The 24,557-nt window shown below is 42.7% G+C and overlaps 1 protein-coding gene across 5 annotated transcripts in view; it reads right to left on the bottom strand.

Annotated features, from left to right (window-relative positions):
* Positions 1-24,550, bottom strand: part of CCDC85A (coiled-coil domain containing 85A) — a 188,265-nt gene extending 163,715 nt beyond the window's left edge. For 3 of the 5 annotated variants that reach the window (XM_012731571.1, XM_012731573.1, XM_012731574.1), the window contains exons 1-2: positions 24,217-24,550; positions 15,998-16,959 (exon numbers count right to left, since the gene is read on the bottom strand). In XM_012731571.1, coding sequence (XP_012587025.1) covers positions 15,998-16,959; positions 24,217-24,471 — 1,217 coding nt within the window. In that variant the 5' untranslated portion in view covers positions 24,472-24,550. The remainder of the gene's footprint in view (positions 1-15,997; positions 16,960-24,216) is intronic. The other 2 variants (XM_012731570.1, XM_012731572.1) reach the window with 1 other exon arrangement.
* Positions 24,551-24,557: the final 7 nt, after the last annotated feature.

Genomic DNA, 24,557 nt, shown 5'->3' with positions numbered 1-24,557 from the left:
AGCTCTTGGGGCTCTCCCTGGTGGTGCAGCGGGTTAAAGCACAGCACTAAGAAGCTAAAGCCACTTCAGCATAAGTTCGATCCCTGACCCCGTGGTGAACAACATGGCTCAGCAGACCCCTCCTGACCCGCCCGCTTCTCCCCTCAGCAGTGTACTTTGCCAGTCAGCCTGTTCGGCTCCCCAGTCTGTCTCTAATGAATCCTCTCACCACCCCCTGCACCTCTGGCCTGTACCCCAGTTCTGTATACATAAATAAATAATCTTTTAAAAAAGGAGCTCTTAATTAATCTTCCTATAAGAACTTACAATTGAGATAATAGGCAACTAAACAAATCTAAAATGTAACCTTTTCCAACGGCAACCCACAGATGTCACAATAAGACCACATTTACCTAATTAGGCTACTGAAAGAAATTTTACACAAATAGTTTCACAGTAAGAGGAAAAGTGGAGGCTCAAACCAGACAACACTATCAAAAATTCAAGGGTAGTTATATGTATCTAGAAAAATTGTTATATGTATCTAGAAAAATTGTTAGTACCTATAAAAAAACAATAGTTATAAGAACCTCAGTGGTTATAGATAGAGGTCAGCAAAGCTTGATTTCCTTTAAATAATTTATATATTGTCTTACCTTCACCCCCAGAAAACATCACAAAAAATGAACATATGGTAGAGACTGCAGAGGAAACTGAAAGTTTTCAAAGATGCACCAATTTAAATAACCTCTTAAAACAATATCCCTTGGGCCCTCCCTGGTGGCACAACAGATTAAAGCACAGCACTATGAAGCTCTCTGCAGCCATTTCAGCACCAGTTCAATCCATGCCCAGGGGAGTGACCCACACAGCATGGCAGACCTCTCATGACTGCACGCTGCTCCCCTCAGCAGTGTATTTCAGTCAATATGCCTGTTCTACTATCAGCTCTGTCTCTAGTGAACACTCATACTTTCCACATCTCTGTCCTGAACTCCAGTTCTATATGCATAAATAATAAGTCTTTAAGATATATATATATATAATTCCATCCCTATAAATTAACTTCAGTGTATGTTTTCATAATATCCTTATCATGACAACTAAGACTAGGTATATAAGCTTAGTGATAAATAGTAGCAAATGGTATTATTTATGACCAACTCCCCTGTCAGAATTCAGGCTCATACAACAAAAAATATTTGCTTCTTTTAGCATCTCTGTGTTAGTCCAGATGCTTTCACACATCAGGTCACATTTATTCAAGTAAAAGCGTAAGCCGGGCCCTCCCTGGTGGCGCAGCGGGTTAAAGCACAGCACAAAGAAGCTTAAGCCACTTCTGCATGAGTTCGATTCCCGCCTGCCCCGGAGGGGACCACATGGCGTGGCAGACCTCTCCTGACCCTCCTGCTGCTCCCTTCAGCAGTGTACTTCGTCGATCTGCCTGTTCTGTACCCCACTCTGTCTCTGGTGAATCCTCTCACCCTCTGCGTCTCTGGCCTGTACCCCAGTTCTGTATGAATAAATAAAAAAAAAAGCGTAAGCAAAAGCATCAACACACCTAGTGCAGAATCACCCCAGTTGAAGAGAGGTTTCCTGGTGGGGAGGGGGTTGCGGGCAGACCCTGACTAGTCTTCTCTGCATCCTCCCAGGACCCTTTCTAGGGCTCCAAGAGCACAGCTTGAAAACATTATATTATAGTTTAAAACAAGGTAAAAATACCCAAGTGGGTGAAAAAAAGAGAAACTTCAAAATGAATTAAACGTGAAGACAAGATTAGGTTAATTTTACAATACTACACCAACCAAAGGGTCAACAGTTTCATGATGTGTTCCTTCTCCCTCTATTGTCTTAACAGAATTAGTACATTGATTTTCACTTAGTATATTTCTGCCTCTAGGCAACTAGGCCATATTTTCCCCAAAACCTTGTAACATCTCATTACTGACTCTGAACATGTTAGTCAGAAGATAGATTTTCCTAACTGATGAATCTCACTGTAAAAGTCCTCCAGTAAAGAAGATTGCATAATTCAACAATAATTCAGTATAACCTCCACTAGAAAAATAAAATAATGGAACAGGATTAATTGATGGCATAAACTTGGGTACATAAAACCCTCAAGCACTAATCATTGTGAAACCTCTTAGCTCAAGAGCCCTTAAGAAAAGTAATAAAAAAAATACACTGAGAATTAAACTGAATTATAAAAGTCCAAAAGAGCTTTTCTTTTTTTTTAATGGTTAAGGGACAAGCATTCTTGGTCCACTTAGTGGGCTAAGGCAGGAGAAGAATCAGGACAAGGATCAGGACAGGAGTGGGAAGAGCACAAGGGACTATGGTCATGGTCCATGGGGGAAGAGGTAGTGCAGAATTTCATAAGAAAAATCACTATACAAAATGAAGGATGACGTAGTAAATATGTTTTTAAAATTTAGAAATTACAAGAAAAATGGTGAATCACAGGTCTAAAGAATGATGAATACTATTTGTCTCTATATGATAAACTAATGTCACTATCAGGGAAGCAGCCTTAGGTAGCACTTAACTCCCAGCCACCCACTTTCCAAAATTACTTGCCACATCCTAAACCAGCCCCAGCATAGGCTAAGGGACCATTAGAGCAGTCTGTTCATTTCCACCTCCACACCATCCTCACCCACTGCCAGCCAACCCAAACTCAACCACTGCACGAGGTTTTCATCCTCTCATCACACCTTGGGGAGCAACCTTCCCTAACATAGCCATGAGCCCCCAAGACCAGGGCACCAAAAGGTCATGCTGCACATTTGGTTCAAGAAGAGTGATGTTAATGTGAGGGGGGAGAGACAGAAAGAGACAACTAGAGCATCCTCCAGTTCTGCTGACCTGGAACCCCAGTAGCACAATGAAAACTGATCAAGAGTCAAGCAACCAGCCACCAGCCACGAGGCCAAGGGAGCAAGGGAGCCTCAGCTCAGCATGGCCCCTTTATACCCCAAAAGTCTCAAAATGGCTGTTTAGTCTGCCCTTGAGTCCACACAGCCTTCCCTTTGGTGTTGCTGGGAGTTGTAGTTTCACTGACTGGAGTAGGGGGTGGAGTCCACAAAACCTGTATTTGTAGAGTTCGTAACATACTTTCCCCCTAACACCCCCACAGACATGTCAGACAATCAGCTCCTACTGAGGGCTGCTCTAGCTCCTGTAGTATATGTCACCATGCTGCCCCCACACGGAGTACATAACAAGTATTCTTTGGGTGAGCTTATTGCTGCATTATTTGCTAGCTTCTCGTGCAATTGGCAGACTCTGAAATTTATGCAAAATCAGTGAAACAGGAATAAAATCCAGTTTTCTACAACAACCTGAACGCATGAGCCATGAGCACTAGCTCATGCTGCCCCTTTCTGTCATTTATGTTTGCTTTACTATGTTATTTATCTCAGGACACACTCTGATTAGCTTTTCATTTGTTGTAATAAATCTCTATTATTCCCGACATTGTTTAGCATGTGTGGCTGCCTGATGAGTCAGGACAAAGCTTTACAACAAAATTGCTATAGATTTTGTCCTTCCCTTCAGTTAATGGTACCCTCCAAACTTCACCGACAAGACTTACTCCAAGCTAGTAATAGGTCCAGCTATAAAATGTTAGGACTTACTCAAAGGCAAAGAAGGCTAAGACTCACCTTCTACCCATATGTTCCAGGAAGACTATCAAAATCTACTTAGGACATTAAAAAAAAACCCCACACAGGAAAACCCTGACAGTTATTGTCTGGTCACTGAGTAAGTCTCTTCCAAATTTGTTGGTAAGTCATCCTCTCCCATCTAGTGCAGAGATAGCAAAGAGCCTTGAGGAAAACTCACCTGCAGGTAGAGTAGAAAGTAAATGTCACTATTAGGGAAAAGTAACACCTTGATTCTCCAGACCATTAACACACTGAGCAACATGAGAAAGAAGAATCTACACACATTTACCACACAGCCAACCCACTGGCAATCTTCTACCTTCAATCAGAAGAAACTTTACATCAAAGACTTCAGAAGAGTACAAACCCAAATCACCTCCATTATAGTCTCTTCTGTTCAGTACTGTTCATTCACACCACAACACTTAAAGGGGAACTGGGTCTATTCTGACATTGCTAGAACAACTGCTACAATCTGACATTTTCCCTACCAGACATAGTATAGAGTGATTTAGTTCACTGGTTCTCAGGTCATGCCTTGCACATGACCTTCCACTTAAACACACAATCTCTCTCAGATTATGTTCACAGTGTTCCCTGTTAAGAGTCTAGCCCTAGGGCCCTCCCTGATGGTGCAGAGGGTTAAAGCACAGCACTAAGAAGCTAAGGCTACTTCAGCAAGAGTTCGTGCCCCGGAGGTGACCCACATGGCGCAACAGACCTCTCCTGACCTGCCCTCTGTTCCCCTCATCAGTGTACTTCATCAGTCAGCCTGTTATGCTCCCACTCTGTCTCTGGTGAATCCTGTCACCACCCCTACACCTCTGGCCTGTACCCCAGCTCTGTATGCATAAATAAATAAATCTTTAAAAAAAAAAAAAAAAAGAGTGTAGACCTAGCTGCATAACTTGTACACATGGCGTGAGAGACCTCTCCTGACCCGCCTGCTGCTCCCCTCAGCATTGTATTTCATCAACCTGCCTGTTCTGCTCACCACTCTGTCTCTGGTGAATCCTCTCACCACCCCCACACCTCTGGCCTGTACCCCCATTCTGTATGCATAAATAAATAAATCTTTAAAAAAAAAAAAAAAAAAGAAAAAGAAAAACTGCAGATCTGTCAAGATATATCAGTACAATGCTGCCAAATGTTTCTTAGTAAATACATTTTTTTTCTGTTTCTAAATGTAAACCAGGGCCCATCCAGGTGGTACATCAGGTTAAAGCACAGCACTATGAAGCAGAAGCAGCCGCTTCAGCACGAGTTTGATCCCCAGGCAGGGAGGTGACCCACATGGCACAACAAACCTTTCCTGATCTGCCAACTGCTCCCCTCAGCATTGTATTTCATCAACCTGCCTGTTCTGCTCACCACTCTGTCTCTGGTGAATCCTCTCACCACCCCCAAACCTCTGGCCTGTACCCCCATTCTGTATGCATAAATAAATAAATCTTTAAAAAATAGAATAAAATGCAAAACAATCTTTATCTATGAAATGACCACATGAGTAAATGAGTATTATTTTATGGTGTATCCCTAACAAAACTATGATGTTGATAATTCCAAATTTAGTCTCTGGTTTTATTTACCTAGGAAATCCAAATTCTGACTTAACCTCTTCCAAACCCCCCAAGAGATATTTTCTTCTCAGAAGTTGATGGTGAGCTAAAAGGTCACACAGAAAGAAAATGGTAAAGCCAATCCTCTGTCTAAATTCCCAGCTAGGCAAGTATACCATGAGGCCTTTTATGGAATGTAGCGTGATTTTTGTCTTTTGTTCTTAACTCTGCAAAAAACTTAAATCATTTTTTATTATTTCAACAAATTTTATTTCTTATTATTTCAACAAGACCTTATTAGCACACAAAATACATTTAAATAAAGATCACTTTTATTCACAAAGTAGAATTTGGCCTTAAGAGATTATAAAACTGTCTCATTTTAAAACTAAAGTCTAGATACCATATACTATTTTAAGGATGTGTATCAAATGGTGTTTTTATTCATAAATACCCAATGTTTAGGTAATCAGATATTCTCTATGAGTCATACAATATTAGTGGCCAACTCCAGTTAAGGGCCCATTGTATATATGGCCATACAATAAATTTTCCAATCAGAGGAAGATTGCTAGGCCAGGAAACCCCCAAAGTGGCAGTTTTGAGACTGCAACAGAAAAAAAAAACAAAAACAAAAACAAAACAAAACAGCTTAAAACTCAAAATGAGCCTTCCCTGGTGGCTCAGCGGGTTAAAGCACAGCACTAAGAAGGTAAAGCCACTTCCACATGAGTTCAATCCCTGCCTGCCCTGCAGGTGATCCACATGGCACAGTAGATCTCTCCTGACCCCCCGCTGCTCCCCTCAGCAATGTACTTCAATGATCTGCCTGTTCTGCTTCCCACTCTGTCTCTGGTGAATCCTCTCACCGCCCCTGCACTCCTGGCTTGTACCCAGTTCTGTATGCACAAATAAATCTTTAAAAAAAAAACTTAGGATGAAAATTAGGTGACATTTTTAGCATAAGAAAAGCTGAAGTACTAGTTTCCATTTCAATGTAAAGGGATACTGGGAAAAGAAGCAATTTTTAAGTATTTTCTTCTACCAGCTAAACAGCGCTAGATTCCAAATTGTTGCTGATGAAAGTCACTATAGAGGAGAGCTTTTCATGACACACCACCTGGGTAATGTTTTTTCTAGACCTCTAATTGATCATAATTGAAAATGGATGTCCTTCCAATGTATCCTCAGCTGTTAAGACAAGCAGCTAGATTCAGCCAGTTTCTCCCCTGGCTCCAACACCAGAACACTCTGACTGGCTCCCTCAGTAATGAGGAGGCCTGTCCTGACAACAGCCAAAGACTGGTGCCCATTAACATGCACATCCACACAGAGACCCTCTAAAATCCTTCTCGGCATAGCCCTCACAGCATCTTTGTCCACTATTTCCATCCCCTCTTCCTGTTAGTTGACTCTTACTTCAATTATTTTTAGTCACATCTAATCCATCATCTACAGATATGACTAATGACTTGCCTTTCAGGTTCTTATTATTCTGTTTGGGTAAATGCGTGAAGCACTTGCTGTCTAGGGAAACAGGAGAGATGCTGAATTAATGAGAGTAGTTAATTTGGATTATCAAGCATGAGTCAACAGACCATGCTGCTTTGAACAGAAATCTGCAACTCAGATATTCTGACCTCTTAAATGCCATCAAAAGTGTAATATAAGTGTACTTTACTTCTGCCTATAGTAGCATAAATCAGAATAACTGGCTTAATTAGGTTTGTTTGTAGTAAGCTAAGTTATTAAAAAACCCAACTCCTAAAGAGCAGTTGGTGTTGTCATCTGGCCTATCCCTTTGCTCGAGGTCTTTCTCTTCTGTTTCTTGCTGTCCAGAAGCATACATTCTTCCAGACACACAGCATTCTGGCCTGTGAATGCAAGTGGATGTGTGAGGACGGGACTAGCTCAAAGAGATTGTTCATCTGGAAATAATGTGGCCTCGAGATGAGTAGAGTCCATATAGAAAGGAAAAGGGTAGTGTGGTTAGTGAACTGTCAGGCTAGGAGCAGATGCACCTCAGTTATTGTCCATCCAACTGTGAGCCACCACCCTCTCTGCTGAATCAGAAGGCACAGATCTGCACTCACCTGTTACCTTTAAGTCTGCTCTTCTCTGCTACCCAAGCCTACTGATATGCACCTGAACTTATTCTCATCCTTACCGATCTTATCTACAGATTTCCAACAAGAATGAGAAAGAATGGCTCCCAATTCTATTTATGGTCTTTATTGTTAATATGACCCCTACTTCATGTAGCCTTGAAGTCTGCAAGAATGGAAGTTTCTTTTTCTAAAAGTGATTCCATGTCCTGGGCATCAATTTGATTCTAGTCTTCCACTAACTGGCAACTGGCTGTGGGCAATTCACTTTACTTCTTTGAAAGTCAATTCTTTCACTCAGAAAATGACAAAGTTAAGCCAGATAAAATGTACAGTATTTCACAGTTTTAAGTTCTATGAGTCTGTAACTTCCTAAACTAAATGCAACTCTAGACTCATAATTTTGTTCTATTATTTTAGCATCAAAATGGACATATACTGTCAATTAGATGAACTAATGATAATGATAAACTGTATATAGTTGAGAAGCATATATAGACACTCAGAAAGCTGTAAGTAGAGGCAAGATGACAAAATCCTGGGTTTCATGTCACACTGAGTTAAACATCTGACTGAAAAAGCCAACTTACTCAAGAAGCATCAGAGACTACCTCCAAATTCCTAGAAATCAAAAATTAACCAAAACATCCTACCTCTCAACCACAAATAGCAGGAGTTAAAGGTGTGCTATAAATATTTTAATTATAAGGTATTTGTAAAATTTTAAGACACAAGGATTCACTTTCCTTTATGAAAGTGTAAAGGAAGGATAAAAAGTCAAGTCATTCAATATCTTCAAGTACAATGTATTTAATGTTCTACTAAAAATAAATAAATAAATAAACACTAACTACTCTGTGTGTAAAGAGAGAAAAAGCAAATAGTCTGAACAGTCACCAAGCCCAACCTCTCTCTCTAGCACATGCTATCTCATAGAAGAACCTACAGAAGAACGAAATAATTAAGGCCTTGAAGGGTGAAAAAAAGCTAAAAGAAATTATTCCTGAAGTTTTTATTTATCTGGTAAGTGAATGTGGGCCAAGTTTCAATCTAGAGCTAAGTCCTAAGACACCAATAATGACCTATGTACAAAAAGTTTTATAATACACATAACTCTAACATGTGAAAACTGTAAAAGACCCAAATGTGGCTGAATTACCCCATTGCTGTCACTTATTTTAGGGGAAGGGATACAACCAGTATTTTCTGCAGAGCAGTGCTAATGCAACCTGTTATTCCTCTGCCATTTCCCCCCTTTTAAACACCTCTTCTGCCTCTTTGAACCTTAAGGACCCTCTGTCTCAGAAAGTGCAGCTACTTTTATTGAAAACTCTTAAATTGCCTCCTCTTTAGAGTGCCATTCATGTCAGGAGCAGCAATAACTTGATCCTCACTCTTTTGCAGAGACTCTTATAAATTAGAGCTGAATTTCATATCTGTATTCCCAAGTGTCCCATGGTCTGCTCTTGACATTGAATCTTAAATTTCCTAGAACTCATGAAACTCAGTCCATTTTAAATATGAAACTATTCTTTATATTTCCCAGAATCAAATTCAAAATAATTTTCTTCAATGTGCACAATGCTTGCCATCAATATTACATATGAAAACACTGTTACAAAAGTGATTGTGTGAAAATACCCAAGAAGCAAATGTATTTCAGTTCCTATGTTACAGAAATATCTCAATTCTCATAATCAGAAAGTATAGGTATGATCTAGAAAATAAGCAAAAACAAAGCCTGAAAAGTCAAACTATACACAGATGTATGACACATGGAATAGGCAAACTAAAACTGATGGAAGAACATTCCAAGGTCATTTACTCTTATTTTAAGCAAAGTTCTAATTCATATGGTTTTTCCACCTTCTCATGGTATGACCAGCCAATAGCAAACCAAAAAGAAATTAAAAACAATAAGAAAATGACTCAAAAAAACAGACTAGCTGAGTGAAGGATACAAGTAACAGCATGGGTAACTTCAGTGACTGAAAAATCTATTGTTTTAAACAGTTTTTAAAACAATCGCCAACTAGAGTCACTGACCATAGGATCTCACAGTTCTACCCAGGACAAAAGGTTTTGAGGCCTCTAGTCATCATAAGTGGCTAAAACTTGAGAAGTAAAGTCATAAGTTTCAGTCAGGAATACTTAATCCATCATGAACATGCTGACTCAAAAGCGCTACTCAGATTTAAAAAAAAAAAAAAGTAGTGCTGTTTTAAGTCTCACTTCACTCTTATTTCTAACCAGTGATACTTGAACAAGTGCCCTGTGATAATGCTTCCAGAGTAATCTCTTGTGACTGAGTATATATGTATACTCAGTATACATATAGCAAATCTGTAAATTGTAGTTATTTGACATTTAGAAAAACTTAACTGATAAAAATGAAAATACATGCCTAACTTTTCTTTGCCATTCCTAGCTCTAAAGTAAGTTAAAGAGAAATATATACCAGTTCAATAGTTACATGTTTTCTGTTAGATCTTGTGAAAGGAGATACAATGAGTTCAAAACTATATTTAATTGATTTCATGTGGGTTTAAAGAACTTCCCTCAATCAGCTGAAAGAGGTTCTTAGTTGATTTCAGAGTAGAAACCGGCCTATGTGACTAAGTGTTGGGGATGCATCTAAACACTTGTTTGACTAAACATCATCAACTGAATGTTATTCAGATGAAATATCCAAGTCAATATGTGCATAAATATATAGAGATAGATACACACACATATATACACAAAGTATAACATACACAAGATAGATACAATGTCCTTAGGCAAAAGATGACAATGGTCCCTTAGTATAAAGCTAGAAACATTCCTTAATCCTATTATTTCCAGCGAAGCTGAAAACCTTACATTCTATATATAAAAAAAAAATACCTTTCCAAGCCATCTATATCTTCTAGTTATAAACTAGTAATAGTTTTCCTTTCTGATACTTTGCAATTCCTTAAGCTATATTTAAATACTTATACTATCAAACATCCCATGTATCCCATGTTACTGTCTCCAAACGTATTTTTATGACAGATACAATATGCCCTGCATGGTATAGTAGTATATTCTATTTTTCAAATCTTAAGTTGACAACTTATCAAAAAGTATAGGTTACCAAATGATACTATTAAGCTTGAAGACCACAAACCATTATCTCATTCTGTAACCACCTGAATGTTTAACCATCTTTAACCATCTTTAACCAATTAAAATCAGCTGTAGTATGTAACCATTGAAACTGTTCTTCTAAAAGACACTGCATTTATATTCTCTAAATTCATTTATGTGATGTTCTAACTTTTTCTAATAAAATAAAAGATTTATGAAGGCAATTATTCATGCTATAGTGTACCACTACTTAATTTGCAAACAACCTTGCTTCGAGAAGCCCTGCTGGGCTGTGCCCACACAGGTTATCTTCCTCTCACCTACACGGCGATTTCATATTATCAGCATTTTTCATTCTCCTATTAATAACCTCAACAGGGGATAAGGAACAATCTTAAAAAAACAGGGTAAAACCTATAAACTGGGAGGTATGCAATGCAGTATCCTCCTGTGGATAATATTCATTAGCTTGGCTGGCACTGCGTAATACACACGCACCATCAGCATATACATGGCTTAGAAATCTATGCACCTATTTTTCCATGCTTGCATGTAGGCTGTAAAAAGTAGTGCTGACCCCATAAGTCTCGACCACCACATCACCCCTGGATGCTCATCATAGTCACTGGTGCTCTTTCCTCCCATTTTGATCTCTCTCCCTCCTCTTTCCCTTCCATATGCCTCAGATCTATAATTTGTCTGCAAATTGTACAAAAATGAACAACATAAGAAAAAAAGTTTAAGAAAAAAATATTAAACCAAGAAAAAAACTAGTGTTGAGCTACTTGTATTTGAAAATTGCTCTACAATCCCCTAGCAAAACCCAACCAACAAAAACATAAATTATTTACCTACACCCCTAAAAAAAAAATGTTTTCTCAGAGTACCTGGGTGGGTCTGGAGTGGAGAGGTAAAGTTTGACAATACCTGCTTGGTCAGCCATTCTGAGTCCTAGAATTCAGCAAGTAGAAGGAAGAGACAAACTTTCCACTTTGGAGGAAACCTCAGTGCTTGAGAGCCTCCCTCCACCAAAGCCTCTTGCAAAACACTAGGCCCCAGAACAGGGTTTAAATCCTCACTCACCAAACTCACCTGAAGAAGCTCCACTCGTGCTCAGCACCAGACAGATCCAATTTATATCTAAGCGTGGGCACTTTTTTTTTCTTCAGAACTACCAGAGTGATTTTAATCTGCAAGCAGATGGAAGCCACTAGCCTAAAACAGTGTTTTTGAGTAAGAGATTATTTACCCCGGATATCGGACAGCGTCTGTGGACATCTCACCTGTCACAAGCAGGGGTGTGGACAGAGCTAGGGATGTTGTGAACTTCCCAAGATACACACTCTCTTACAACAAAGAATAATCTATTTCTAGATGTCAATAGTGTACTGTTGGGAAGCCTGTTCTAGAGAAAAAGTGGGTGGGGTAAACAGCCTCTTCTTTCTATCTGCAGAGATACTTCAAGAAGCAATGAGCAGCTTGAGGAGGCAGACATAACCCTGACATCCAGCAAGGCCAAATGAGTGCTGAACAGTGCTTCTGAATGCAGTGAGTTACACTCAGTCCCATAGGCGCTCCTTGGCTAGGGTGAATCTGAGAGAGGGCATGAAGCTACTCACTGAAGCAGGCTCTAAGATGGCAAAGTAAATTGAAAGGATAATTACTTACACATCTTTTTAGAAGAAAATAAGAAATGAAAGCTAAATTTTTTGGTCTTCTGATTCCTTCTCAGTTACCAGTAAGCAGCACGTGCTCTAGAGTTGAGGTTATCAGTATTACTTTTTCATCTGGATTAACAGTGTCCAATGGCTGAACTACTGCTAGGAGCCCTGATCATATCAGATCATCTATGTCTGGAAAGTCAACAAAGCTATTGCTAAAAGAATATGAATCATCTGCAACATCCAGGCCAGATAACTGAAAAGTCATCTGGTGAAAAGCAAAGACCTGTTAGCTAGAATCTGGGAAGCAAAGCCCTTGGTTTCATTGTGAAAAGGAAAATTTTAACACAGAAAGTTAATCTAGTCTTGTATTTCAGTGGAATCAGGTAAATGAATTCCCATTCTCAATCTCTGAGGCTCTCCGTTTGTGTTCATGTTTAGCTAGAAGTGGCTACTCAATTACTTTAATAAATATGAAACACATCTAGAATCACATCATGTGCATGTCTAGATGTGATAAGTGTTGAATCCTCTCAATCTTTGCAAATTTAATTATCTATAGATTAAAAGAAATAGCTAGTTAACTTCTTTTTTTCAAGATTTATTTATTTATGCATACAGAACTGGGGTAAAGGCCAAAGGTGTAGGGATGGTAAGAGGATTCACCAGAGACAGAGTGGGGAGCAGAACAGGCAGATCTATGAAGTACACTGCTGAGGGGAGCAGCAAGTGAGGCAGAAGCAGATCTATGAAGTACACTGCTGAGGGGAGCAGCAAGTGGTCTGCTGCACCATGTTGATCACCTCCCAGGTTGGGGATCGAACTTGCATTGAACTTGCAGCTGTGGCTCGCTTGCACTGCTGGTCCTAACCCGTTGTGCCACCAGGGAAGGCGAACTAATTAACTTCTAAGAAATAAATGTTTTCATGAATATTTTGTTCTTTAAGCATTTTTGTTTTTCTTTTTTATTATTACTTTCATTCAGCTACCTTTAAAAATAGTTATATAGCTATAACTTTTTTTTTAAGATTTATTTATTTATTCATACAGAACTGGGGTACAGGCCAGAGATGCGGAGGGTGAGAGGCTTCACCAGAGACAGAGTGGGGAACAGAACAGGCAGATCAACGAAGTACACTGCTGAGGGGAGCAGCGGGCGGGTCAGGAGAGGTCTGCCACGCCATGTGGTCACCTCTGGGGCAGGCGGGAATTGAACTCATGCGAATCGGCTTTAGATTCTCAGTGCTGTGCTTTAACCCGCTGCGCCACCAGGGAGGGCCGCTATAACTATTTTTAATAAGAGAGGAAAAGTATATAACCTTCATCTTTGTACTACATTTGGAAATTAAGCCAACTGTTTTAACTAAAGGAACCCCTTAGAATATCAAGTTTATCAATTTCTTCATGCACTAAGTTTGTAATAGAAAACACAGGGATATTTAAAGACACCCAAGGCACAATCAACGGTCCCCCATGTGTGCACGTGTGCCTGTGTTTGGAGACAGTGCATATCACTGAAGGAGGATAGTATCTCCCCAACACTCATGTCATCTTTCATCCTGCCATGATATCCTCTTCCTATCTGCTTCCACCTGCCTTTGTTCATGGCAAAATACGCAAGCACTCAATCAAAACACTCATCACACCAGTAATTCCTTCAATGACTCAGCAAATCTGCTATTTGGGATTAATTCCACTACTGGTTCATAGCAGTTTATTCAACCAAAGTGTGTAGGGATTTAAAAACATGAAAAAGCATGGCCTACCATCCATACTGAAAATTAGTTTGCAACTGTAGAGTATATACAAGCTAAGAATATCCAAGTTTATAGGCTGACGATCCACAAATATCTCATTGTACCATTTCATTTTTCAAAGAATTACTGAAATGAAAAGATGATGCAAAGGTACTACAAATATATGTGGTGAGGATATCAACTGTCAGCAGATTTGTCACTCAAGAATGAGAACAGTAAACAGTAGTGTTATTCTAATGTGTCTATGTTACATTCAATTTTTAAGTAAACAGAATTGTTATTTTTTTTATTTACTTGACCCAAGTTTCTGAATCCAAAAACTAAGCCATAAAATGCCTATGCCATCCTTATCAACCTATCTACCTACCTACCTACCCATGTATCTTTCTACCTTACTTTATGCAAGCCATTATTTAAAAGTTGCATCTAAAATCTTTTCTTGTAAGTTAAATCACACTTTAATTAAACTAGAGGAACTCCTTATTACAAGAGTCCTTCCTTGTAATTGTTTGGTAAGCGAACCACCTGCTCCAAAGTAATATTTATGTTTAAACATAAAGTTTCTTTAAAAAACTAAAAGTGTCTTTAAAATACAAAAACAGTACACACAATTACTGCTCCTGATCATTAGGAAGAGTCATCAAAACACAGAAAAGGCTTTTCCCATCCACGCTTTACCCCGGAAGACAAGCTTCATGGTCAATGGCCCACATCATGATAGTATCACAACCAAAACTTCTTTCAAATGTCTTGTGAGCACTGCAAAGTGAAGGCTGCCCCTGGCTGCCTAGGGTGGCATCCCTGCCTCGCCTGAAAATCCAGTGAAGTCTCAGCCCACCTGGTACAAGTCACAGGAAGCCAGGAGGCCTCACCCCAACTGGTGAATTGGCCTCACCCAGCTCCCACCTCCCAGGAGGAGCAACTACATCTTCCCATCTTTCCCACCCCTTCTGGTTCCATTTGCACTTAAAAGAACACTGGCTGCATTAGAAGCCAAGCTTCAGGAGTCAATTTCCAGCACTATGAGAAAAGGATTAGGATGAAATTGAATCCAACAGTTAAATCCCCAAGTACAATATTGAAAATTTACCCCTTAGTGTCACTGCTAAAATTGCCAACCTCTACCACTACTCAGAGGTGGCCGCCCAGACTCTAGAACAACTTCAAATAAATCATAAAACCTCAGGTATTTTGAATGAAAAAACCGACAGTTTATAAAACCAATCATTTTAGCTCTAACTCAACCATAAGTAACATAAAAGGATTGTGAGGGTTTTTTTTTTTTTTTTTTTAAGAAATGATTTTTTTCTCTCTTGAGTTCAAAGTAGTTTCAGAACCAAGATGCAGAAAATTAAACCTCTTCCAAAAGGTTTAAACGCTCGGGTTTAGAGCCGCCTCAGCAAATGCAACGGATGTTATGCTTTGGAAACCAAAGAAGCATCGAAATACGTCCATACATGTTAAAGAGGAACTTTTAAACAACAGGCAAAGATGTCTCTCCTAACGTCAAAGAGCACTGTTCAGAATCTGTTTAGGAGAGTTGGTGAGTGGACTGGCTGGATGTTGAGTAGGAACGGGAATCGTCTGATCCATTTTAGATGCAAAAGAAAAAGTCACAGACTCATGCTAAGGCCCAAGAGAAAAACCCTCTAAGTAGAGCAAGGTGTAGTTACAGACACTCAGGCAACCCAGCATCAAGCTTATGTAGGGACACTACATTTCCTTTTAATGTGTTATTATTTATCATACTAAGTATTCATTTATTACTGCACAAAAGCTATTAACTGGATTCAAACACCTTCTAATTATTGATTCCTGTGGAAACTGCAGGTAACTAGGAAAATGCCCAAGTTCAAGATGGAAGAATCCTAGCGTGGTTCTGTTTAGGTTCTGTTTAGCTTCAGTATTCAGAATCTCACTCTGACCAAGACCCAGGAGTTAAGGTTCCTCTTCCCTCCTAAGTCCCTCATCGATAATCTCCAAGCTTCCTTGACTAATAACAGAATAAAACAAATGAAGGGAAAGAAACGCATCATGATTTGGGGGCAAATACATGTTCTCTCCCCCTGCCGCGCCGGGCCTGCACTTTGTCACACACTGGGACGCCCTTCATCATGGCTAGCTCTTGCACCCGCTTGCCCCGCACATACTGACCCACCGTTCATGCCACTGTAGACACTCCGGTGATGGGGTGACAAGTCCTCCTGCGCCGGCCTCCGCAGAGTGCCTTCCCGGCTGCCTCCACCACTGCCGCCACCTCCTCCACCCGCGTGTTTGTGATCAGGGCTCACGGCATAGTGCTGTTTGAGGTGCTCGGGGCTGGTCCCCCTGGCCCTGGGGAGATGCTCCAGGCTGCCACCCAGGGCGTGCTTCTGAAGGTGCTCGGGGCTGCCCCCACTGTGCCTGGCATGTTCGGGGCTGCTCCCCGGCCTGTGCTTCTGGAAGTGCTCTGGGCTCCCGCTCAGCACGTGCTTGGGCAGCGTCTCCGGGCTGCTCCCAGGGTGTGGGTGCCTTTGCTGTTCAGGACTGCCCTTGCACAAGGGTTTGTGGTGTTCGGGGCTCGGCCCCTTGAGTGCTTTTGGGTGGTCTGGAGTCCCAGAGGCCCTGGGCTTCTGTAGATGCTCAGGACTGGTGCTCCTGTGCTTGGGGTGCTCGGGGCTGCCCTCTCCCCGCGACTTCTGCAGGTGCTCGGGGCTGCTGGTGCTTGCGTGGTGCTTGTGGTGGTCCGGGCTGTCAGTGCTGCCTGTGCTGGAGGTGCTGCTGCCATCGCCCACATCCCGCACATAGGGAGCAGTGGTGGCAGTAAGCTGGCACAGGCTGGCCTGGCTGTCGATAGAGCAGCGGCTGCCTGCACAGCCCGCACCCTTCTCCTCATCCAGCAGCACACAGAGCTCCTTCAGCTCCATGTTCTCCTTCACTACCTCCTCCTGCTTCACCTCCAGTTCCTTCAGCTTCTGCAGGTATAAGGCCACCTCCTTGTGCATCACCCCAGCAGTGTAGCGGCCTAGTCGCTGCCACTCCCGGGACACCCTCTTGCCTTTCTGCCGGTCATCGTCCAGAAAACAGCAGAGGTCCCTCAGCTCCTGGTTGTCTTCCTGGAGTTTCTGGTTGATATCCTGAGAAGAGAGACAAAGCCAGTCAAAGAAGGCACTGGTAGGCCCATCCTTTCTGGAAGCCAGAGAGTCTGGAATGGGTGGATTCTCTGTGATGTCAGGTGAGAGGGTGAGAGGAAGCTGAAGATGAAGAAGAAGCTCTCCATAGAAATAAAAATAGGTATTTATAATGCTTCCCGGCCAATGCTCTACTTGCATTATCTCATCTAATTTTCACCAAAACACTTAGAAGATGATTATTAATGGTTCTTGTATAAAAGGGGAAACATAGCTCTCACAAAGCTTTCTTGTCCAAGGTCACCCAGTCAGTATTTGTGGGAGCAGTCAGTTAACAGGAAATCAATAAAAAAAAAAAAAAAAGCCCCCTGTCCCAACTTCAAGGAAAAGAGATGGCTGCTTATGACCTGGGAAATGTCTGATGGTTCTGGGGCAGCTGTTTCAGCCCACGGCACAGAATGAGCAGTCTAGTCCCCAGTGGGGAACAGCACAACTGCCTTCATGTGGCTCCCCAGCCCTGACTTGCCACACCCACTTGATGCCTCCTGGACAGGGCATTGCACCTCATAGAGCAATGCTGATCTCCTCAATGGCCCCTCCGCCCAGCCAGCTCATTCTTTTTACTTCAATTTTTTAGAGATTTATTTATTTATGCTTACAGAACTGGGGTAAAAGCAGGGGCAGTGAGAGGTTTCACCAGAGACAGAGTGGGGAGCAGAACAGAAGAAGGGGGCAGATTGAAGAAGTACACTGCTGAGGGGAGCAGCAGGCGGGTCAGGAGAGGTCAGCTCCCAGGCTGGTGATCAAACGTGTGCTGCAAGTGGCTTCAGAGAGCTCCATAGTGCTGTGCTTTCACAGGCTGCACCACCAGGGAGAGCCCTCCTCCCATTCTTATGAGAATGTGGGGCTATCCCTACCAGTCCTTTCCCTGCCTTCCCTGGCAAGCAAGTCTTCTAAACTCCACCTCCTAAGTACCTCCCATCTCCTCACTCCTATGCCTAAAACCCTCACTGCTTCTCCACACCCTTAGGACCCTTGAAGGGACCTTCAAGGGTCACAAGGCCTCTGATCAAGCCTGCTTCTCTAATTGCAATTCTCTAGTGGCAATTCACTAGTTCACCTGAAAATTTTCACAGTACATGAAATGTATGGAAAAGATTCTTTTTCTTCTTTTTTTTTTTTTGGTTTCTCCCTTCACCAAACCACCTATCTACCTGCCTCCCTGCCCACCGTCTTCTCCCTCCCACCGTTCCCTCTAGTAACCACTATATTCTTTTCCTGAATTCAAGATTTACTACTAACCTTCTTTGCATATGAGTATTTATATCTCTAAAATTTACAAAGTTCTTACACACTCCCAACAAAGAAACAATCCATTCAAAAAGTGGGCAAAGGACCTAATAGACACTTTCCAAAGAAGGCATTCAGGTGGGCTGTGGACCTGTGAAAAACTGTTCAACAACACTTACTATCAGGGAATTGCAAATTAAAACTTCACTGAGGTACCATCTCACCCCTGTGAGAATGGCCCATATGGAAAAGAACAGAACCAACAAATGTTAGGGAGACTACTGTGAGAAAGGAGCTCTCGCTGTTGCTAGTGGGAATGCAAAATGGGCAGCCCCTGTGGAAACAGTACAGAGATTTCTTAAGAAAACAAAAATGGAAGTTCCGTATGAGCTGCAATATCCAAGTAATAGGTAAAGTCTAATAGGAAGAGATTTGTCTACACTTATGTACATAGCAGCGCTGTCCACAAAACGAACATTTCAAAGAAGAAAATCCCAAGCAGAGACAAGCAAATGTAAAAGCCCTGAACCAAATGTGGCTCAAGCTGCAGTAAGGCCTGAGCACCCAAGCACAGCGAGTGAGAAGAGCAGAGTGGGAAAGGGAGATCTGGGCAGGCCTCTGGACAGGTAAAGCTGACCTGGTCAGCAACAGGAAAGAGCTGAATTGTTGACAAGCTGACAACATGGATAGGAAAGACCAAATAAGGCAACAATCTGGAGACTAGCTAGGAACTACTTCAGGTGGTGGGAGATGACATGGGCCTGGCACCGGCAGCAGTAAAGGTTAAAAACATCCCCTTCAGGACCCTCCCTGACGGCGCAACTGGTTAAAGTACCACGTTGTTATGAAACTCTCTAAAGCCACTGCAGCATGAGTTCGAGCCCCGGCCAGGGAGCTGACCCACACGGGGTGGCAGGCCTCTCCTGACCCACCCATTACTACCCTTAGCAGTGTACTTTGTCACTCTACCCGTTCTGCTCTGACTGTCTCTGGTGAGTCCTCTCACCCACCACACCTCTGGCTTGTGCCCCAGTTCTGTGTGCACAAATAAATAAATCTTAAAAAAAAAAAAAAATACCCCCTCCCGTCATGCTGAGTCCAACACAGGCCTCTCTTCACATCCTCAAGGAGGAGCCTGTCCCTTCTCTCCCACCAATGCTTCCCTTGCCTTCCACTCAACTTCAGGTGGCACTTCATCAGACACTTCCCCACAAAAGTGACCGCTGACCGAAAACTCGGTTCGTGTGACACAGTCCATCATCCAGTCTAAAATAGAGGTTCTCAGAGAAGAGACTGTCTTCTCTTATACATGAACTGATACCAACACTTTGTCTGTCACTGACTAGAATAACAAACTACAAAACTGTTGCCATTCACACCATGCCTATTGACAGTCCCGGGACTAACACAGGAATGATGTTCCAGACCTGAGGAAGATCATCTGTGCAGCTTAGTTTTCATCTCCAATTCTAATTCTTGAATTACCAACTGTGATCCCTTGTTTCTAATATCCATCGCCTCCTTTTACTCCTCATTGGCACTTTCTAACCTCAGGTCAGGACATTTTCATAAGCCTTCCATCTATTCTCCCAGTCTTGGTCTGTCTTTTGCTCTATTGTCCCTCATCTGCTCCAACCCAAGACCTCCATGGCCTGAATGCCCTCTGAATGTTGTCTCTCCTGTGGACTAATTCCACCACCTACCCTTTACTGGGGAAAAGAAATAAACCCTTTGTTCAGGCCAGAGAGGTGTTTTTCCTGCCTTACCACATTTATCCCTCTCTATGTCTACTAATATTGAACACTGATTATGTCAAGAAAATACTGGCTTCTCCCCTATGTGAACTAAAGAGGAGAGATTGCTCTGAGAATTCTCCCTCAGGATGCAGCAGGGCCAGGCATGAATGAATGAGTGAAAGAATGAATGAATAAATGAATTTTCTTGCTCACTGCTGAATGCCTGTACAACATACTAGCAATGCCAGTCATGAACAAATGAATAAATTAACCTTCCCACTCTCTGCTGAATGCCTGTACAACATACTTGCTAGAGCACTCAGTGGACATGATTTTTTTATTTTATAATATAGATATCCTAGCTTCTGGAAGGTAAAGTCCATTTCAGTGTCATGCTTTGTACTTTTGACGCATCTAGCATGGTATACAATGAATAATAATTATGTATGCCGCTGACTGACCCCTAACCCGGCAGCTAAAATAGGTTACAGCTCTAACTAGGAAAAAGGATTTCCTATTATTCTTCACAGCAAGCCCTGGTTATGTTGTGGCCCATAGTAATGAGAGAATAAATTAGTCTTTGACACAGATGCTTTAGGGGAAATTCAAAGTTGCACATAATCTGAGGAAATAATACTAAGTAAAATTAATCTTTCTAAAGCTTCAAAAATTACTCCACATTTAGTCTAATCCCGGCATTTCACAGAAAGTTAAAGCCATGTTCTTCTTCATCTGAATATACTTCTATTTGAAAAGTCTTGCCTTTGACAATCCAACAACTATTCCTGATTGATCCAGACCTGGGAAGTGAATGGGGCCTGCAGGCTTCAAGGAATTAATGGCCCAAATGGAGGATGATATATACATCTCAGGACACCAGTGAGGGTGGAGAGGGGGCAGGTATTGGCCCATCTGTTTTCTTTATTACAGTTCCTGCTACCTATTAGAAATTTTCTTAGGAAAATTACTTACTCTCCAATTTTAAGTCATTTTCTTTGCCCTCTATGTAACAGTTAAGCAAGCAGTTTGATAATAACCTGTGAACCAGCTTCTTCACATCTTCCCTGCAGAAACTTATGCTTTCTTTTTTCAAAGCAGTATCTTCAATGGCACAGACCACCACATATTATCCAAGTGTCTAAAGTGGACTTTTAAAATACTAATCTGAAGGATTACATCTGTGGTTAAGAATCACTTCAATTTTCTTCATTGCGGAAGGGGAGACTAGTATATTGGGGAGCAAGAAGGAAAATTAATGTGCTGCAGGTAATAAATCTACAGAAATTCACTTTCCTTAAATCTCCCCAGCCCCCAAAATGCCACGTTAGAGCAGCCAGAGTACTGGTACAAGCTCACAGTGCACAGGCCTGGTGTCGCCGGGAGCCGGGCTCACTTAAACATCTTCTCTTCACCACTCTTGGGACTATGACTCCTACCCAGAAAGTGCCGACCAACCAAATTAAAAGTCAGCCTACTTTGGACATTTCGTATCTGTGTGTCCTTGAGAAAACACTTCATTGTGTTTCATCTACATCTTATGTAGTCCTTATACTTCCAGTGGAATTAAATCCCCATTTAAAATGTAGATGAGGAAACTGCAGCTTCAAGAGGTTAAAAATTTGTTCAAATTGTTAAACTCCAAATCTTTTATTCTCCCTCTACCTTTCATTTCCAGGCTTCCTGCATGTTTATAAACAAATCAGCCAGAGTTCAAATGAAATCACAGGACCCTCAAAAGAAACAGAAGTGATGTTCCCCACCCCCCTGTACAGCTTAGCACCACAGAATAGCCTTGAAAGTACTGTGAGGCAATTTCAAAGGCACTCATCAAGGGACCTAAAAAAGAAAAATGTGATGGTCTTAATTACCTTAAATATGGAGTTCTCACCTGAGGGCCATGTGTCATCAGATGCAAAAATAAATAAATAAAAGTTCCTTCTAGCCAAGCTGAAATATGAAATAAATAAATGTACCTAACATTTCCTCAGTCAACCACATTTATTGATTCCTGAGGTGTCCATGGGAGTGAGCTGAGATGATGAAGAGGAGAAGGCTGGCCTCTCCACAGGCTTGACCACAGCCCCTCGGGGAGGCCAGATGCCTTGGAGCTGTTACCTAGCAGCTCGGGGATAACCGGAAGGAGGAGCAGAGGCTGTGGCAGCAAGTGTCATTTCTGAACTTGATACAGAAGTGGAGTGGAAAGTCTTTAAATGCCAGGTCATGAATCTAGATCACAAGGACACTTTCCTACTTGGAGTGGATCTACTCTTAACTGGCCTCACAGGGACAGCTCTAAAGGGGACTCCTGGAATGAAGGCCGTACTCCCCTACAACTCACACAGAGGTGTGTACACTCACACACACAAACACAAACACACACGCCACGAAATCTAAAGGACTTTCAGGTATTTCTGACTTACTATGTGAATGCTCTATACTAGTATTAAATAGTGCTTAATTATTACGCTATAAGTTATTTGTAAAGTCTTTTGAAAATCTCTCATTAATTAAACAAACTTCCAAGTCACATTACAGTTCACATCATGGAAGATGTTAAACTGGAGGCTTATGGACTATACCTCTGTTCAGCTTTGCCTCAGAAACCCAGATTCTGCAGACCCAGCAACAAATTTACAGGTATGCTCCTGATGACAATAACCTCCATTTTTTGGTAGTCAAGTCCACTGTTAAGTCTTCTCTTGCATTAGCATAACTTACTGTCAGAAACCCCTAGGAGAATAGTTATCATTTGCATTTTATTGATGAGTAAAATAAGACTGAGAAATTAATTATCCAATCTCACCCTACTGGCAAAAGAGTTTTCTAGACCCAAACACACCTCTCTGAAACGATCTTCCTATCACACTAGCCTGCCTATAATCTCCCAAGAGTCTGGTACTAAATAAGTACTCTTTTAGTAATAAATTAAACCAAAGGCAGAGTAAGCCTTGGGATTTTTCTGACTGTGAGAGCTTCCTACTGCACCTCCCTGGGGACAATATGACAATCACTTGGGGCCTCCTGGACAAGGCACCTCCACCTGGAAGGGCCCAGCACCCAAGTGAGCAGTTGGTGTTCTGCCCCACCCCCACCCCCTTTGCCCCAGACTCCCAAAGCTGGAGCGCTGAAGCAATTAAGAAAGTGACTACATTCTGAGGAGCCTAGTGGGAGTGGAAAGGGGACAAGAACAGTTTGTGCCTGCGGGAATTTGCTCCCTGAGGTCCCCGCAGAGATTTCGTTTGTGTCTGGCTTCCTATAAACAAAGCAGAACAATGAGAGGAAGGAATATCAGGAGGCACCAGCGCAAGCGGTGAGGAGAGGAAGTTTGCGGTGCAGGACCGACAGGGCGGATCCCCGCCACCGGTCTGCTGCAGCCAGCTAGGGGGCACAATGCTGGCACACATGGAGCTTTCCATGGAGAAAAGAAAGTTTGGGGTGGAAGGGTAATTCTTTCACCCTTCTCCCCCTTTTCTTTTTCCTAATAGTAATGCGGGAGGGATGACTCAAAAAGAAAGCATCGCTGGCCGATACTTGGGGTACTACCTTCAACAACCAGCACCTCCCACACTGGGTCCCTTTGCCCCCGCCCCTTCCCATGATGGGTAAAATTAAAATTAAACTAGAGTCGTCGAAGAGGAAGGCAACCCCTAATGACGCCTTTCAGCCGAACTCGGAGACGGCAAGCACGAGAGCAGGTATAAACATAAAAGCAGACCTTAAACTCCTCTGCACCCGGTGACATAAGCCCCTTCTTAGGGTGGCGCCCGACGCTTTTCCCTGGGCGTCCCGCCATCTCCCTCCCGGCACTGGCACCCCTTCCTCACACCCTCTGCCCGATGAAGAAGTCGTGACACCAGAGCAACTGTACCCCAGACCCCCAAAGGAGTAAGCTGCCCCGGAATCGCTCCCTAGCTCCTCTTGCCCCACGCCAAGCTGTAATCCGCCTCTCGAATCACGGATTTCTCGGACTCCATGGGCAAGTCTAGGTTCCGCGTGCCCATCACCCTGTCTGTCAGCCTCCCGGGCGACCATTCCTCTGGCCACAGAGCAGCGAATGATAGGTCGACGTCAGCGTATCCGCACAGAAAAGGGGAGAGGACCCAGCACCTCCAAAGTTGGGTAAAGTTTCTAAACGGCATGGGGAGCAGGGGTGCAGATCGGCAGGATGGGGACGATCACCTGTTGACGGAGGGAGGGAAAGTTGGCTCGGCCCCCCCTCCCAGAGCACCCCGCTCACCTTGAGCCCGCGGATCTCGCCGAGGTGCAGCTGCAGGCGGCGGTTCACCTCGCGGATGAGGTTGCTGTGGTCCAGCATCGCGCTCACCTTCTCGGCCTCGGCGCGCCGCAGGCTGCGGATCAGCTCCTCCTTGCTCCACTGCAGCAGCTCCTCGTCCGACACCTTGGACAGGTCCTCCACGGCCGCGGCTGCCGGGCCGCCAGGGGCCGTGGCACAAGTTTCCGCCGCCGCTGCGCCGGCGGCCGCCTTCGACATGGTGTCCGCCGAGGCAGGTGCAGCGGCTGTAAGAGGCGCAGCGACTCCCGCGGCTGCAGCGGGGCCGCCTCCGCCCACAGCCGAGC

The sequence above is a fragment of the Condylura cristata genome, unplaced genomic scaffold, assembly GCF_000260355.1.
Source record: "Condylura cristata isolate star-nosed mole 26May11 unplaced genomic scaffold, ConCri1.0 scaffold00031, whole genome shotgun sequence".
NCBI lineage: Eukaryota > Metazoa > Chordata > Mammalia > Eulipotyphla > Talpidae > Condylura > Condylura cristata.
The sequence above is the reverse complement of the archived record's forward strand: the minus strand, read 5'-3'. Positions and strand labels throughout refer to the sequence as shown.